The sequence below is a fragment of the Corapipo altera genome, unplaced genomic scaffold, assembly GCF_003945725.1.
Source record: "Corapipo altera isolate COAL_440 unplaced genomic scaffold, ASM394572v1 55, whole genome shotgun sequence".
Taxonomy (NCBI): Eukaryota; Metazoa; Chordata; class Aves; order Passeriformes; family Pipridae; genus Corapipo; species Corapipo altera.
This window is the reverse complement of record NW_020884882.1, coordinates 11793843-11807488: the sequence shown is the minus strand read 5'-3', so window position 1 is coordinate 11807488 and position 13646 is coordinate 11793843. Positions and strand designations below refer to the sequence as shown.

General features: G+C 40.6%; 1 protein-coding gene across 2 annotated transcripts in view; it reads right to left on the bottom strand.

The window, feature by feature from the left end:
* The window catches only part of SLC25A26 (solute carrier family 25 member 26), an 86327-nt gene that overhangs the window by 63206 nt on the left and 9475 nt on the right, over positions 1–13646 (bottom strand). For both annotated transcript variants that reach the window (XM_027640186.1, XM_027640187.1), the window contains exons 4-5: positions 2985–3089; positions 1721–1768 (exon numbers count right to left, since the gene is read on the bottom strand). In XM_027640186.1, the coding sequence (XP_027495987.1) occupies positions 1721–1768; positions 2985–3089 (153 nt within the window). The remainder of the gene's footprint in view (positions 1–1720; positions 1769–2984; positions 3090–13646) is intronic.

Here is a 13646-nt window from a genome sequence, read left to right as displayed (position 1 = left end):
AGCACCCAGTAGCAACTGTGTGTTTTATCTACCTGTTAGTATGCAAAATCTGTATTCAATGGGATCTAAATTTATTCATTTATTCAGAATCCCTCAGAGAAATCAAAATGATCCGTATTTGTTGGCCTTTTTTGCCCGTCTGCAAATGAAATCTGAGTGAATAACGTGTTTAGTGAGCCAGAAAATAAGTACAGGACAAAGCTGTGGTGGAGGTTACGTTTCAGAAAAGCAGGTGTCATCTTTGCACAAATAACTAATTTTTTAAACACTCAAAACTGCTAAAATAGACTGCAGTGCATTAGCATTTGTCAGCACTTTAAGGAACACTAAGTTTTGTATTTCTTATTTTAGGTAATACCCATCTTTATTCCGTACTCGTAACAAGAGCTGGCTGACATAACTGTACCTAAAACCAGTTTTCAGCATGAAGAAAGGCTTTTAAAAGAGCTCTTGAATCAAAGCTTAAAAGGCCTCTGCAACTGGCTTTATTATCAATGGCAACACAGCCAACAGATCTGAGCCCGTGGTTAAAACAGAAGAGGAAAGATCCAAAGCTATTTTACTCAGTTGAGTTACATAAGTAGAGGACAAACACCCCCCATACACACATAAAGCACCTTCCTGAACAACACAGGTTCTGTCTGATCACAAGTCAGGAAGAAATCCTTCCCCGTGAGGGTGGTGAGGCCCTGCCACAGGTTGCCCAGAGAAGCTGTGGCTGCCCCATCCCTGAAAGTGTCCAAGGCCAGGCTGGACAGGGCTTGGAGCAACCTGGGCTAGTGGAAGGTGTCCCTGCCCATGGTAGGGGGTTGGAATAATATGAGTTTTAAGGTCCCCTTCCAACCCAAACCTTTCTGTGATTTTATGTTTTCACAGAAACCAAGCCTCATCTCTGTTTCAGCTACACATACATGTTGCAACTTCTGCTTTGTCAAAAGATGACCTCCTGGGATCTGATTCTGAAACTATTTTAGACTGGGAATTTCTCAGTAGGTTTTTCTACTTCTTTTATAATCTGCCTTCAGTCCACATTGCATATCAAACACTTCCATGACACTAATCCTGGAATTCACATTACATTTATGAAAAGATTTTAGTTTAGGAACTCTTTTCTGCTAAGCAGGCAAAAATATTTTTAGCCCCACTTTTTTTTTCCCAACATTGAAGTACTTCTGATTTAGAGTTAAGTAATGCCATATCAAATCTACAGACTGGGTGACTAAATACATTTCTTTCACACATTAAAAGAGAAAAAAAGAGAGAGAGCACAATCCTCCCTATATACAGATGACAGATAATCTCTTGGCATCTGCTGACGAATATATTTAAAGAAAGCCTAAATCTGTCTGTGCTAAACTTGGCTTGATGCCACCAGTTCACCACTGCTGGCATATACAGTTCACATGATGCAATCATAAGACTTGAGAAAGTTTCCAGTACTTTAGTTTGTGGTTTTCTCACGTTAACATATACCTTTCCCTCCATTTTCGATTTAGCAGCAACAGAACCGAGAGACAGAACACAGGTATCACAGGTTTTCTTAGTGCACATTATCAGTATTCTATTTAAATTACAGACCAGTAACTTATCTAGAATGAAATACACTGGGACTTAGAGTTTATGGTTCGAGCAATTGATGAGAACAACTATCTCTTGTTAGAAAACTAAGTGAGGCAAAGGAATCGATTTAAAAAAAAAGAGAAAAAGACAAGTGTTTTACCTCTCTTAATACTGTGCTTTTATAACCCCGATAAAGTCCTTGAACACCCTGTAAAACAACAAAAGAAAGCATTATCCACAGGGAATTAGTTTACCAAAGAGCACAATTAGTCAGTGATTACACTGCAGGCATTACAGCCTTACCCAGTGTCACACCTGAACCTCAAATTGACTATATTTATTGTAACATTGTATATTGTGTTCCATTACTTACAATGCCAGAGGGTTTTATTTTCACCTTCTCAGTCTTGATTCAGAGCTTTTATCAACACAAATATTTTACATTTTTAACCAGCTGATTAACATTCAAAAGAATTAAAATTTATTTTATAAGCATATATAAAATTATGTTGTTTACTATTATAGGGCAGTTCATTCAAGTGTTTGGAAAGGCTTATTGTTGCTGTTCCCTGGACAGCAACACAGAAGGGGAGAAACATATGGTTTTGAGAACACCAGCTTTTAGAGCAGAATGATCAAGTCACAGAAAGAAGTTCCAGTGAACCTCTTGTGCAAGGTTATCACAATAGTTTTCATTTGAAAGCAAATAACAATCAAGTGAATCATTTAAAGATCATATTTATGTCTCCCTTCTGGCTGTTATTTTACACTCAGAACTGTGTATAGTATTTCTCCCCACAGTGTTTTCAGGAGCCACTTTCTCTTATGGAATACAACCTGAAAAACACGCCTTGTGAGACTGCAAAACCAGAGGTGAACAGGTTTCTACAGGAGGGAACAGCATAACTCCTGGGAAGATTACAAAAGCCCTTATTTTTCAAAAGTCACCAATACTGGATGAGCACTCATTTCCAGAGTTCCTCCTGGCTCCCATAGAGCCTCTCTGAAACAGTGCCTTTAGGACACCCCCTCCAAAGCCTGTTTCAAAAACTGGGGACCATTCAGCAAATTCTACACACAGAGACTCGATGTTCTGCTGTCCCAGACAAGGACTGTTTGCACACATACAAGCAGAGCTTTGGAACCTGGAATGCTAAATCCCCTTTTTTAAAAATGTTTTCTCCCATTTAAATGGAGGTACCCCACAAAAAAGAGTTGTTTGGAGCATGCATGTAAGTGCACACACAAGGGGGTGGCGGGGGTTTGGTTCCCTCAATCCTGACATGCCAATCGCCTCTAACAAGAATAGATGGGAAAGTGCTGGGAGAGCATGGAACTGGAATAAAGTTGTAGGAATGCTTCTGGACACACATGGTACCGAGTGGGAAGAATGAAACAACTTAGAAATGTTGCTCTGAACTCACCTCATGGTACAAGGTTTGGGAGAGAATCCGGAGGGTGCTCGAGGAAGGAGAAACCTGGGCCCTTTGCTTGACCACCTCAGATGGAACCCGTATGAGACATGCCACCTGCAGAAGAACCAGAGGGTCAGAGAGCAATTCCCTTTGCTGTCTCTCCCTTCATACAGTGGACACTTGTTTCATACAGAAACCTGACAAACAAGGAAATCAGTTTTGTAATTATAGGAGTTGAACTTAAAAGCTATTTATAAGCAGCTTATGTATTTGTTCTGAGCACCATCTACTTTCTGAACACAATATTATAGTAACAGGAACATGAAAGGACCATTGGAATATTTAACTTTCAAACTAGAGCTAGATTTGGTGGGGAAAATCACCAATGAAACCAAATTTGAAGCCATCCTGCCTTTTAGCAGCTACAGGAATTTCCTACCCCCACTTTCACATATTTAAACTGGAGGTTTAGGATCAGAAGAACAAACTTCTTTCCTTGGTAGTTCCTTTGTGCCCTCTAGTGACTGATAGCAAGAGACATTATAGTAATCTTTAGATGCACACAATATATTCAAGGTTTACCTTAAAACGCACATTAGATTTCATTCAAGGTGAAGCACTGGATTGATCCTTTCCTAGACAATGAATTTTCAAGGCAGCCCTCTGCAGCTGGATGTAATAACATGGCTGCTGCCATAAAGGTCCAGCTTTTCTGAATAAGCTTTAAAACTTGGCTTTAAAACATTCACCTGCCACTTTGGCTTCAGGTAAGGATTAAGCTTATGTGCATATAATTTCAAGGAATGAGGATCCTGAAGTGTGGGAGTTACAAGCCTCTTATCTCTCTGGAAAATGCCTGTTTATCAACACTTAAACTTTTAAGCAGAGTTTTACTTTGGTTGGCTCCAGGGATACTTAAAGCAGTGATGGGACTGGTGGCAAAACACTGGAGACACCACAAGCCAGATTTTTAGCCTTCATTGATCCCATTCTGTGCTGGACTCAGAAGCACACTATGATTCCTAGACATAAAGGTGATCACAGAGTACTTCAAATTCAGAGCAGCCCATCTGAAGTGGCAAACCAAGCAGCTAAGTGGGAAATCCATGTGTGCCAAAGAAGGTACAGGAATTCACTGGAGATTGCAAAGAGACAGCAACTTGAGTGGTCATTTGTGGGCAACACAATACAAGTTTTAAGTTTCATTTTCACAAAGACAACAAGAAAAAGTCTGTTATCCTGTTACATTCCTACAAGTTTACCACACAACAATATCCAAAAGTCATTACAAACAGATCTAACTCCATGTGCTCCTCAATTCTCAGGGTCAAAAATAACAAGTGACCCCAATCTGTCAAGAAAATAAGAACTGTCAAGTTGTTTGATAGTTCAGCATAAATATTTATAGAACTTCATGCTTCATAACACTCCATATCCTTATATTAGCTTTTTATTCCTTAAAAATATGGAGGAAGGAGGAAATCTTTAAAAAGGCTCGGATGAAAACAATCTAGTCAATCAAGACCAGACAAAGAGCACAGCGTGGCTTCCTGACATCTGGGGTGCTGCAGTTTTGGCAGCAGAAGGGTGGCTACAAAGTAATGTCTCCATTTCCCCCAGACTACTTGGGGTGCATTTCATTTCAAATTAACTTTGATGTTTCTCCCATTTGAATTTGCGCTTACAAGGGAGTCTGTGGCTGCACAAGAACAAAAACAGTGATTACACTGCGCTGCTCTGAAAGGAAATAAAGGCCTGTGTCACCCGGGCAGTGCTGTCAGATTGGCTCCATAGGGCACTTCTGGTACTCAAAAAGCCACGAGCTGCGACTGCCAAGATCAGACTGAGCGGTGACATTTTCGCTGTGCACCTGAACTTCCAACGCGCTGCCTTGTTTGTTCCTACATATGTACCTTCCTTTGTATCAATAACAATCCCAGCAGCCTTTTGATGTGGAGAACAGGTCTCTAAAGGGAAGTATGCAAGATTAAGTTCACAGGTATCTTATTTAAAAAGTAACAGCCTGGACAGATGGGTGCAGAAAAATCTCAACTCTATCACGCTCAGATCTCAATCACTCTGGTGCCTTCCTGGTAACGCTGCCAAAGGTAAAAGCACACAACGTGTGTCTCCACAGTTTGCTTTCTTAGATAAATATGTTCAAACAGCACGACTGTGATAACTCTGCACCGAGAGAATTCACACTTCAGTCTTCAGACATCTGAAAGCTATAAGCAAATTGCATAGCCAAGGGTGAAAGACGTAACTGTGCATTCTCTCCACAGAGACTGCCCATGTCAAGGCTTTTACCTGCACCCACTACGGGATTAATAGACATGGAACACAGACAATAATGTGACCTCGCACGGTGGGAGCCCATTCAGCTCCCTAATCACCAAGATTTCAGGAAGAAATTGCTTTTTAATCTCTTGGCTGTTCACACAAATGTAGCCTGTTGCTTGCCACAGAAGAGCACAATACAGCCCAGCAAACTCAGGCCATTCCTGGTGCATCCTACTGGATTTGGGAATGACCCTGTGACAAATTAGCTCTCTGCAGAATATCTGCAGAGCCAGCCATGACAGAGTCCAGCAGTGGGCCCTCGGCTGACTTACAGCATCAGACAACAGCACCCTGTTGATAGGGGCCACACTCATTTTCACAAGCAAGGTCTGGAGCCAGGAATTATTCCCATCTTTTGATGGGAGTAAAAAGACAGAATCAAGATCCTACAGACCAAGTTCAGGGGGAAAACGGGTGCTGCCCTATAAGCTCCTTCCTTATTTACCAGGTCAGGTAACATAATTTTCCAGCTTTCAGACTCTCTTCTCCCCTGTCAGTGCACATGTATACATATCATAGGGGCAGGAAAATTATAACACTGAAAAACTAAAGGCTTGGGAATTTTTAATTTTAAGTTTTAAGAAAACCTAATTTTATAGCTACGAGCAAAGCTATTATTAGTTTACAGAGCAGGTATGCAGAAATGACAATATTAACATGTATTATCTTTCTAGTCTTTTAAGACTATAACCACTTCTGAGCAAGAGGGTACTGAATTTCAAAATCCTTGTATCAAGTCATTACCAGGTCAGAGGGTGACTCCAGTATTTAGACAAAAACCTAAGTGCATTTTTAATTTACTAACTTGCATTAGCTAATTAGGGATACAAACTAAAAACAGGAGTATTTCATTAACATTTATCTATGTATTGCTAAGACAGTATATGTCTTAATTAAATTAAGGTAATTTTTTACCTCTGTTAGTTCAGGGAAAGGCGTTTTAACTTTTGGATACTCTCTGCATGCTTCAATGCTGCCATCTCCTGGTCAGATCCATGTTGGAACAAGACTTTCCTGGCTGTTCTCACCAGTGTCTCAACTCATGGTGAAGAATGACAAGGACAAATAAAGTCTCAGAAGTGCCGTGAAGCTTTATATATATCAATTCAAACAGTTTGTTTGAATACGTATATTATACATATATATTCCTTTATACCTGAAACTTGTCCCCATGTGGCCATAGCTAGCAGAAAATAAGATCTGCAGCAAATAGCACCAGGAACCTGCCCAAAGCCTTTTCCACGGGCTTCAGTGCAAATAGGTGATCCAGGCCCTCGTGATTCAATAGCCAGGAACTGCAAAAGCTGCAAGATATTCACAGCTCGCTGCTCATTCAGGGAAACCAGCAGCAAACACAGCCTTCCATGAAAATGGCTGAAGATAACTCTCAACCAGAAAGACATTTTTTATTTTACTTTTTGTTAATGATTTTGTGGTTAACATGACAAAAAATCTGAAGTAGCTGATTGGACCAGAAAGAGCCCACAGCATTGCCACTGCAAATTCAGGAGTAAGCACTTAACTGCAAACCACCCTGACACCACTTCCAGCTCACTAGCAGGTCCCTGCTCCACTATCCAACACGTTCTGTTCTTTAGTAAAGCCAAACATAGACAATGCCAACATTTTTAGAAAAGAACACAACCCCTCCTGGTCCTCAGTGCTGCATTATCATCCAAATATTAACATTTCTCATTTAGATTAACAGCTCTTTGCTTTCACCCTTTGTGCTCCAGGCAAATCATTTTCTCCATGACTGGATTTGTAGGGTTTGGTAGGGAATCAAAGTTAACATGTGTGTTTGTTTTTAGGCACCTAAACTACAGCTTGACCACTAACCTTGCAGGAACAATCTGTGCATGAGGTGTATCCAGAAACATTTGGAAGAGGAGAGAGCAGGTGTTATAGTTGCCATTAAGGGCTTATGCTGGGTATTTAAATTGGGTTGATGCACGGCAGGTTTTCTCAGAACCAGGGACACAGCTGGTACAAAACCATCAGTAGCTTTGTAGCTCTAAGGAGAGCAGCTTGAGAAAGCATTTATTTCCTGCTGCAGCCTGGCTGCACCTTGCACAGCTGATGATCTGACTCACACTCTTAAAAGCTCCCACAACCATAAGGTCTGAGCACTTCTTATCTTTAGTAAGAGACAGATATTGCCCATGCTCTCAGGAAAAGCTGCTGAAGCCCATTTTGTTAATGTGCTCCTTTCTGACTAACAAGCTGAGCTATTCTCTGTACTAACCTGGGCTTGGGTGAGGATCAAGAACAAATTTTTTTCATTTAGTAATTAGCCAGCTATTCTGCCACATGGCAGGAGAAGAGTAGTCTGGGGACAAAGAACTGCTCTGGAATTTGTTAGTGGCTGGTGATTTAGGAACCTGCACTCAGTGACTTTGAGCAAATCTCTGGCTTGCACAGCTAGGCCTACTTGAAAATCTGGTACAGAAACATGCAGTAAGCTCCAGAAAACTTTTCTTTGTTGCACCTTTAAACCCTTTAGAACCCTTTCTAAAGGATTTTAATATTTAAATTTCTCAAGCAGGAGGTTAATTTTAATTACTTTATCTGTCTGAGTAGGCTGAGAAGCTTTAATTGATGTTCACCATATAAATATAATTTAATACTTAACACAGAACTAAAAGAACATACCTGGGGACAGTTACTCTTAAATGTCATTTACATAAATTTATTTTTAATCAAATAAGAATCTAATTTATGACGCTAAAAATCTTCGTATCCAGAGAGCAGAGACTTTAAGCTAAACCTCACAATACCTGTGGCAAGATAATCACTAACCCATTAGGGAGAAAAAGCTGCTGCACAAAAATCACAACAAAGAGGCTATGACTTATCAAAGGACATATGTTTAGGCTGCAGTCAATCTGCTAACAAATCCTAATCTCTCACCCCATTCTTGAAGGTCAGAAGAAGTGCTTGCTGCAACATGATGTAAAATATGCACAAAAGATGGAGCAACTCTAAAACCCCATTCAAAGAGAAGCAGGAGTAAAGTTGGTTTTGTGGGGTTTTTTAAGTGTACTCTGCATTAGCCCTCACCATACTCCTGCAGACAGAAGCTACCTTGGGGCTCAAGTGTGTTTTGTTGTGGGTTTTCTGTTTGGCTGTTCCTCGATTTCTATGTCAGATGCTCCCTTCTAAGTAGGAAGTTACTATTTTTTAATCTGAAACATGAAAAGTGTCCTTTTCCCTTTCTCAGGTAACTGAATTATTAAAATAATAGGTGAGTTTAAAATTAAGACATCTGAAGTTGCACTGATTTCCTCTGGATCCTGAGAAAGTACGGGATATTTGAACCTCTTGGTCAAGTTAGAGGCTCTCAACAAACCTTGAATTCAGCACTGACACTTCTCATGCCTCCTTGGTTCTTCAGATCTCTCTGGGATTTCCCCCTCCGACAGAAGAGAGAAGTGAATGCAATATTATGGGATTAGCAAAGTACCCTCCAAATAACTGCTTCTAAACTGTGGTCACAGCTCTTGTATTGGAAATGTTTGCTAGCAGGGAACATGAGATGTATCTGTAGATGGAAGATGAACTTCCCCCCCCTTTCCACCACCAGGAAAATTAACAGAAAAGCAGAGGAACAGGAAATACCCATTTATCATTTGTTTTCATATTTTCTTTGAACAGAGCACCTGAACTGCTGCAATCACAGACCCATGACAGCTCAAACCTTCATCTAAATAATTGCTGCCCCTTTGACCAAGGCTGAACGAAAATACAAGTAATTTGCTGTGGGTCACAACTCAAGTTGTGAACTAGTCCCTCCACAGGTGCTTGTCAGCAGGCTGTGCTACCTGCTGGAGAAGGATTGAAGTGGAGAATTGAAGCGTTAACACCTATTTTAATGAGGAAATTGCCTTCAGGGATGACGGAAACTGCCCAGTACATCCACTGTCCACTATCAGTTGCTGCTTTAAATGCCAACCCCAGGGAAAAAGTGTTCATCTTTAGCATTAAAACTCAGAATATGCTGATTTTATATTCCCCTCCCACTCTCACGCACAGCACAGAAGTGCCTTTCCAGCACAGTTAAATTCAGTCCTGTGTAAAGCTGCTGGGGTTGTGAACAGGTGACTCCACTCCTAATTTAAACCCCATGGAGAGAACAAGCTTTGACTAATGGGCTCTGGATGGGAAAGCTTGGACAATGCCAAGCTCTTTGTCCTATCTTTGCCTCTGACTGACACAATAAGGCTTTCATTAATTTAACTGCAGCTCCCCTGTATGCTGGCAGGAAACATTTCTTCAAAGAGCAACCTTACCCAGCAAGATCCCTCAGATCTCAGCACCTCCCAGAGCTTAAAAACATGCTATTTCAGAGAGGAGACCATTCACAGGGACTACATGTCACAAGCATTTAGAAAACTGGAGTTTCTGCACATATGTTTTCAACTTCCTCCAAGTTCCCACCTTAGACAATTTTACCTGGAATCTGCAGAGCTGCTTTTGCAGAGCATTATTTCATCCTGTCATTGTCAAACCTAAGTCAGCTCCATTTTATTACTTTCCGGAGCTCCCTTCAGAGCATCACCTGCACCACCACACACTTCTTCCTTCAGAATGGCCTTCTTGGATGAGCCTTTTCACTGAGCTGCCTGAAGTCCTCAGCTGGCTCCTCGTCCATCACTTCAGGAGCCCTCTCAGGGCTACTGGGCTTCTGCCCCTCTCTTAGGTTTCCCTCCCCACAAATGGCTCTTCAATTGCCCAGCTACATTCCCTACAAATCTTGCTGTGGGAGTTCCCTGCCTACCTCTCCTTTAGCCACATCAGATACACCTTTGTACTCAAACAGTGGAAATTTGTGCTGAGTTCTCTTCACCCCAAGGAGAAACTCTTATTCCAGCACATCAGTTAACGGGCAAAGAACAGGGAAAGTTTGTGAAGCTCACAAGGCTGACATTAAACACTTTGCAGAAGTACTTGTCACTGCAGATATTTTGAAAGTTTGTGTGCTTTGCATAACTCAGTTGCTTCTTTCAAAGCTTAATCAGTGTAGTTTTGTTTCCTTTTTAAAACTAAACATAAAACTTACCAAAAGTGGCCTGCTGTTATGCACATCTCTTGTACTCCAGCACAAACTAAGTGTCCCATGGATTTTGAAGTTCCTTAGCAGTCACATGTAGTTGGTTTAAACCCAAGTGGTAAAAATCAGATGAATAACTTTAAAAAAATCTTCCTTAACCTGGTTGATGCTTGAATCATAAATTACTACCACATTTAAAGACAGAAAGCCTTAAAACCAAGGAAAAGTAGACCCTTAATTCAATATACAGAACCATCTGCATGATCCAATCTATTCCAGCAACTCTTTCACCATGAGAGTCTGTTAAACTTATTTTAAAAGGCTTAAGAAACTAATCAAATCCACCAGCCAAACTGTTCTTTCAGCAAAAGTAACATGGTGCATCCCATCCAGCATAAAACTGTTTCCAAGGAGCCAAGTGGGGTCAGGTTGTGTTACAGGAGGACAGACGTTAATGAGATTCCAGGCAAGAGAACACAGGCAATATTTTCTGAAAACACATTAAGTCTCTTGTTGAAAGATGACTGGTGTTTTACAATTTACTCAGTCTCTTGGGGCTACACTGGCCCAGAACACGGAAATTTCAACTACATTGTATTTTATCAAGTATTTTCCTCTAATTGATCCCTTACTCTTTCCTTCAGCCTTTTCACTTAAAGAATTATGGGCTTGTCCACATATGGAGCTATTCATAGTTATTCCTGACAAACCCTGATAGAACATTAGTTTAAGGTAAGTTTATTCCAAAGTATCTCAGACTTTTCCAAAGCTGACTCTGGTAGAATAAGTCAGGAAATCCATCAGGAAATACTTTCAAATTATTTATTTCTCACTTATACTCCTTAATCCAAATTAGCTTTCCTCTACAGACACTTTGAGCTACGAACATTTCTAAATCAACTGAGTATCAGCCCTAGGATTAAAAGACATGACAACCATCAAGCTACTGCAAAGTAACATGACCTCTGAGCCCTGGACTGAGCAGATGACACAAAGCAGTGTTGGAAGAGCAGCTGATGAAGAAGAGGCAATATATGCAGTTAGCATGGAGCATACAAGAGAAGATCAGCGTGGGTGGCTGGTTAGGTGTTTGACAGTTCTTAATTTGCTGTTTCAGCCTTTAATTGTATGATGAATTTGTTGGCAGCAGTTGGGGATTCACTCCTGCATTCATCTTTATTTACAACCAATTCCCAGATGCAGCTCTAATTTGAGTTTCCATCCACTCCAGCTCTGCTCCTTCCCCAGTAGCTCTTAATGGCAGCAGTCTCACCTTCCCAACCATCTCCCAACCACTGCTTCTGAAAAAGGATTTGGCAAAAATCCTACATCATCTGTATTGCAGACCTGACCTCACATAGATTATTTTATGAGTATTTCAAACCCCACCACGATTAATTCAAAAGACCACCAACATTGCTCACTCCCCTCCACTGCACATCTTGCCAGGGTCAGCATATTCCCCTTCCCAAAGCCTGGATGCAGCCAGATATCCACAGCACAAAAGGCACAGTCACAGCTAAAATTACAGGTACTGATCAATGAAAATAGAAAAAAAAGTTCAAGTACTGATGGGAAGAAGTCCCATCAAACTTTGGCTGCTGTCAGACTTTGGATACTACTTTGAATACCATGATCTGCCAGTCCATACTACATGGGATGAGAGAAGATGCAAAGCAGAAAATGCAGCTTTTTGGTTTAAAACAGTTCAGTCCATTTATTAGTTCAGTTCCTAGAAAAGACATGTTTAAAAATTCAAAGCCATTAGCCCAAATTCTAGACACTGTAAGTACTAAATCACTTTGTTGAACTAAAAGCAGCTCTACCTAGAGTTTCCAGCTTGCCTGTTGAACTGAAAAGCCGCATCTTCCAACATGCAAGTTTTGGAGTTTCAAATACCTAAAATCTTAACTTCATGTCTGTTGTGAGAGGCTGTTTTATCTGTTTTAGATTGGGCTCCTGCAAGCTGATCTTCTAGAGCTTACTGTGCTGTAAAGCCCTGACCAATTATCCTGCTGGAGATCCTCTCATTCCATTACTCTCTGGATTTGTCTGACTCATGCTTCTGCCTTTTCCTCAGAACAGGCATTAATAGCAACTTTCTTCTTTGACCCGGACAGTTATACTCATGGAATTCATACCAATAAACTTTAAGAGATTCCTGTTCTTCTATTAAACTGAAACCAGTTAACTGTTTCAAACAATACTGCCAGGGCAGAGGGAAGAAGGGGCTGATTCACAGACACAGACAACACTGTGTTGTCTACCATGTTTAAAATGCCTCTTTTTATCCAGGAAAGAAAGCCAAAAAACACAAGCATAAAATAAAGTAAAACATAGACTTTCCTCCTTTATTTGAATTTAAAGCACACTCAAAATGTCTTTCTACAGAATCATGATTTGTAAACTGTAAACTTGATTGCATTTGAGCTTGCTTCTTTTAAGAAACAAGTTAAGACTAGTAGAGAAAGCTAACTGAATTCCCCAGAAAGATAACTCCTGCATTAAGAAGTTTTCCTATTTGACACATCCCAACAACAGATAAAAAAATTCTCAAGTTATTAATACAGAGGGGTCAGATGCTAACCACAGATGAACAACACACTTTGCTCTTATCACAGAAGTACCTCAAGTGGCAACACACTGGAATACACAAGTGAGGTTGGAATTTCATCTTAAAACACCTGTCCTCACCTTGCCCTGTGGAGACACATGATCCCCTCTCCCCATTGAAGTGACGAACTTTCAGACACTTCAAATCTCCAGCATTCAACTCTCCCTAAAGTACTCTGGAAACTTATACAAGGACAAAAGCAGCTCAGTAACTTCAGCTGGTAATCTACTTCCAGAGCATGGTCATTACAACTACCTGCCAAAAGAACAGGACACCTCCCTCCCATCCTGGTCCTCAGTCCTCCCACACACCTCCTCTCTGAAAGTCAAGGTAACTTGCTGTCTTACAGAGTAGGGGAAAAAAAAAAGAAAGACAGTGTCATCAAAAATAGCCAATTAAGAACAAAAGGTCAGAAAGATAAGAGTGAACCCAATATTTACAAGCAACAGCCCAAAACTTTCACTGAATATCTTGCAAAGCTCAGATGGTAACCATAACAATATCTAAATATTAGATGGAAAAGGCTGTTGTCAGCTCCCTTCTCCACAACGTGAGCCAAACGACTTTATTCTCACCTCCATGGAAAAGCCAGCAGAATGCAAAATTATCTGTGCTGAATTCAAATTAGCTGTGCTGAATCCAACCACTTTGGCATTCCTGAAGG